At 58.2% G+C, this 4,470-nt stretch overlaps 1 protein-coding gene across 1 annotated transcript in view; it reads right to left on the reverse strand.

Annotated features, from left to right (window-relative positions):
* LOC105543622 (selenoprotein O) overlaps window positions 1–4,470 on the reverse strand; it is a 19,621-nt gene that overhangs the window by 7,620 nt on the left and 7,531 nt on the right. Inside the window, exons 4-6 of the mRNA XM_011985605.1 lie at window positions 2,995–3,175; window positions 1,436–1,566; window positions 879–1,159 (exon numbers count right to left, since the gene is read on the reverse strand). Of these exons, the coding sequence (XP_011840995.1) occupies window positions 879–1,159; window positions 1,436–1,566; window positions 2,995–3,175 (593 nt within the window). The remainder of the gene's footprint in view (window positions 1–878; window positions 1,160–1,435; window positions 1,567–2,994; window positions 3,176–4,470) is intronic.

Consider the following 4,470-nt stretch of genomic DNA (forward strand, 5'->3'; position numbering starts at 1 on the left):
CCAAGATCATGCCATTGCACTCCAGCCTGGGCAACGAGAGTGAAACTCTGTCTCAAAAAATATTAAAAAATAATAATTATATAGCATATTAAAAGGACCAAGTAAAATTTATCCCCAGAATGCAAGGAGATATGAGTGAAATAATAAAATCACATCACCATCTTCATTGCAGGAAAAAGCGTTTGATAAAATGCAGTAGCCTTTCATGGTAAAGGCACTCTGAAAGAAAACTTCAGCATGGCAAAAGCTGTATGTTAAAAAGCCCACAGCTAACATCACACTCAACGGGTGAAACACCAAACACTTTTTCCCGAAGGTTAGGAACACGAAAAAGATGCCCATCTCAGCTACTTCTATTCAATATCCACGTCCTAGCTAGGGCACCCCAGTGAGTGATCCACATAACCCAGCAGTCCTACCAACTGTACACCACGAGACTGAGAGCAGGCATCAGAGAGCTTTGCACTCACTTTCACGGCAGCACTGCACACAACACACAATATACCGTACACAACAGCCAGAAGAGGAGCGTGTACGCCAGTAGGTCATGGATAAGCAAACTGTGGCCTGTCCACGCAACGGGATGCTTCTCAGACTTCAAACGGAATAAAATCCTGATATGAACCTGGATGAACATTGAGGACCTTCTGCTAAGTGAAATAAGCAGTCACCAAGGAACAAACACCATATGATTCCACTCGCAGGAGGCCCCTAGATTCACCAAATCCATAAAGACAGAGAGTAGAATGGGGGTGCCAGGGGCTGGGGCGGGCCCAGGGAGTGACTGTGCACTTGGAAACTGGAAGCTGGAAGGTAAACCATCTCTAACCACAATAGCACAGGAAGCGCCTCGCTGTGGGCACAGCTGGGTCACTCACCGGTCAGGTGCATGGTCTCCAGGAGCTTGGACACCAGCGCCCTGTCTTCCTCCAGCTCCAGCTGCACAAGGCCCAGCTTCCTGCGCATCTTCTGCATGTAGTGCCTTTGGAACTCGGCATCAAACTCCTCGGCCAGGATGGCCTCGCCCAGCTCCAGGGGCAGCTCTGGCTGCAGGGCCTCGGCCAGCTTCTGCAGGTTCCACTTGCACACCTCCGGCTGCTTGCTGTATGCGTAGCGGCCGGTGTTGTCGGAGGCATTGCACACGTGGTCAGGGTCGTACCTGCCACACAGGGCAAGAGAGCCACGCCCTGCCTGAGGGGAAGTTCCCAGGAGATGGTGCAGGCACCCTGGAGGGGAGGCCCAGAGGAAGTTCCCACGTGGCCATGGCTCTCTGGCCCTGTCCCACAGGGGTCCTGTCTCAACAGCCTCCGCCCAAGGCCTCCGGGATTGCCCTGGACTCTCTACTTCCTCCATCAGCCCCCAGCCCCCGTCGGCATCATGGGCCAGTGCCTCGGGGCAGCAGGCTTCATGCAGCTTGCACCCCCCAGCCACTTACCTGTCCAGGAAGCCGAAGGGCCCGTAGTCGATGGTGAGCCCCAGGATGCTCATGTTGTCGGTGTTGAGCACGCCGTGGCAGAAGCCCACGCACTGCCACTCAGCCACCATCCACGCCGTGCGCCGCGTCACCTGGGGGCGGGACAGCGTGCTTGCTCCCTCCTCCGGGTCCTGCCCAGACCCCCCAACTCGTGTCCATCCTTCCCCTCCCGGAAACCAGCTGTGCTTCGCTGAGTGACTCTCACTCTGGTACTTCTGGGCAATGTGTCCCGATGTCCTGTCACCGCCTCCACCACAGTGTGGCAATGCAGAGTGTGTGTCAAGGTTTCTCAAGCCCACTCACAGCATCCACTCTTTTATATGCTCACAAAACTTGGCTTTTACCCAAACTAGAAAAATCAGGGAACCCCAGACGCAGGCCCAGTAGAGACCCCAAAGAAGCAGGGAAGGGTCAGCTCACTAAGGGGCCGCACCTGCCCCAGGGCCAGGCCACTGTCCATCCTGGTGCCACCACCACCCTGCCGGCCTAGCCCCTCCAACCAGACAGCAGTCCCCACTCAGCCCAGCGCTGGCAACCGTGAGAATAGGGGCCAACGAACGGGGGCCAGGAGCCCCCAAGATGCACTGAAGGCCCCACTGACCCTGCTCAACACAGGCCTGACGCTGCCTCGCTCCTGCCAGGCCACCAACGCTCCTGGGAGGCAGGCAGTGCTGTCCTCCCTGCATCCTCGCAGAAGACTGAGGCTCAGAGGGCCAGAGTGACCTGCCCTGACCACCCACGCTGTCTATGCCGGAGTACCAGGCTGCCCCCAGCGGCTCCTCCCGGCCTTTTGCAGCCCCGTCATCCCCGACACGGAGCATGGCTGGGGTGGACTGAAGGGACGCAGCTGGGGCAGGACACAGCCCCAGGAGCACCTGCCTCGGGCCCACTTCTGCTGACGGCAGCTCAACAGCCTCCAGCCACATGGCAAAGCGGGTCCCCACACGGCCCTGGCTGCAGCTGCTCCAGGGATGGCCTGAGACTTCTCAAAGACGATGCTGTGCCTCGTCCCCCGAACCCCCACTTGGTCTGACCCCACTGATGCTGCAGGCCCCCAGCCCAGCCAGGTGAGGTGCCGGGTTCCCCCACCGTGCACTGAATGCCCTGTGACAAGGACGATGCCATCAGACCGTGGGGCAGGGACCCAGACCCAAGGCGGGCCCTCAGCATCTCCCCAGTCAGGACCCGACTGGCTGCCCTGGGCATCAAGACGTGTCGACCCACGTGGGAGGTGCCCAGCACCCATGGTGCTTCCACCCCGCGCCCCCGCCCTGAGCTGGCCCTGCAGGGATACCAGCAGGAGAGCACGCCCAGGGCCCCCAACGCCACTGAGCCCAGGGGAGTTTCAGGTTTGTCCCAGGGCACACGTGATGGGGTTTGCGGACAGGACGGGGAGCTCAGAGAAGGGCGGGGAGGCTGGGTAAAAGCCTTTGTCCCCCGGCCACAATGAGGGTATCTTCAGCACAGGCGAGAACACCCAGCACCCACCCACAGGGAGGGGCGGCCTGCAGCCCACTGACCTCCCGGAAGAAGGCAGCGTTTCTCTGCACGCGGTCACTGGCGTGAGCAGCCTGGATCTCAGGGTAAAAGGAGCTGATGACATAGTCAAGCAGCTGCACGCGAATGTCGTTCCTCCCCACGCTGGGGCCTGCACGCCCTGTGTGCTCATCTGCGGACTTAAAAATCTCAAACGATCCAAACCTGGAGGGAAGACCCGAGTTGTCAACAGGTCAAACCTGACCCCGACCCCTTGTGAAAATAAGAAAAAGAAAAACACGTTGTTGTGGCTATTTTTTTCTTTTTTTTCAGACGGAGCCTTGCTCTTGTTGCCCAGGCTGGAGTGCAATGGCGCGATCTCGGCTCACTGCAACCTCCAACTCCTGGGTTCAAGTGATTTTCCTGCCTCAGCCTCCTGAGTAGCTGGGAGCTGGGATTATAGGCGCATGCCACCACACCTGGCTCATTTTTGTATTTTTAGTAGAGACGGGGTTTCACCATGTTGGTCAGGCTGGTCTCAAACTCCTGACCTCATGATCCACCCGCCTCGGCCTCCCAAAGTGCTGGGATTACAGGCATGAGCCACCGCACCCGGCCTGTTGTGGTTATTAAATCTTGCAGCCCTACAGCAGAAAGAGAACCTTGATTAAAACAAAAGCAAACAACCAAAGAGAATGCACCCTGGCTCTACCTGACAAAAACACAGACATATTCCACTTTTGGTCAACATCCAGCCACTGACCAGGCCCTGTCTACAAAGTCTGGGGCACATGCGGGGGAGGCCCATGGGGTAAGAAATCACCAACACCCCCTGCACCCCCATCCCAACCCCACGAGGAGGGTTTTCTGCAGGTCTCACACCTGGAGGGGCGTGGCCTGCCGCCGCATCCTCGGGAAGGGGGTGTGAAGGAGAGTCAGCTGCTGCGGACACACATCTGTGAGCACTCAGCAACAGCCGTCCTGCAGGGTGACCGTCCCCCAGCGGACATCAAGCAAGGTCTGGACACATTTTCATTGTCACAACTGGGGTTACCACTGGCCCAGAGCAGGGATGCTGCGTACCACACAGGATGGACTTCATGATGATGCCAGCATTGCCACTGGGCGGGGCCTCAGAGGAAGTTGCTGCCCCAGATCCTTCCGTCCCCACCACCGCAGGACAGGAAAGGCCAGAGGCCCACAGGCACCCACAGGGGTGGGCGGCTGGTGTCCCGGGCAGGATGGGGCTGCGAGACCAACAGACAACTCTACGCTCAGGTGTTCAGGAGGAAGTGTTAGTCACCAGGTGGCAAGGTGACATCAAAAACTGATGGTTGGCCAGGCGCGGTGGCTCAAGCCTGTAATCCCAGCACTTTGGGAGGCCGAGACGGGCGGATCACAAGGTCAGGAGATCGAGACCATCCTGGCTGACACAGTGAAACCCCGTCTCTACTAAAAAACACATAAAAAACTAGCCGGGCGAGGTGGCGGGCACCTGTAGTCCCAGATGCGCGGGAGGC

The sequence above is a fragment of the Mandrillus leucophaeus genome, unplaced genomic scaffold, assembly GCF_000951045.1.
Source record: "Mandrillus leucophaeus isolate KB7577 unplaced genomic scaffold, Mleu.le_1.0 Scaffold288, whole genome shotgun sequence".
Taxonomy (NCBI): domain Eukaryota; kingdom Metazoa; phylum Chordata; class Mammalia; order Primates; family Cercopithecidae; genus Mandrillus; species Mandrillus leucophaeus.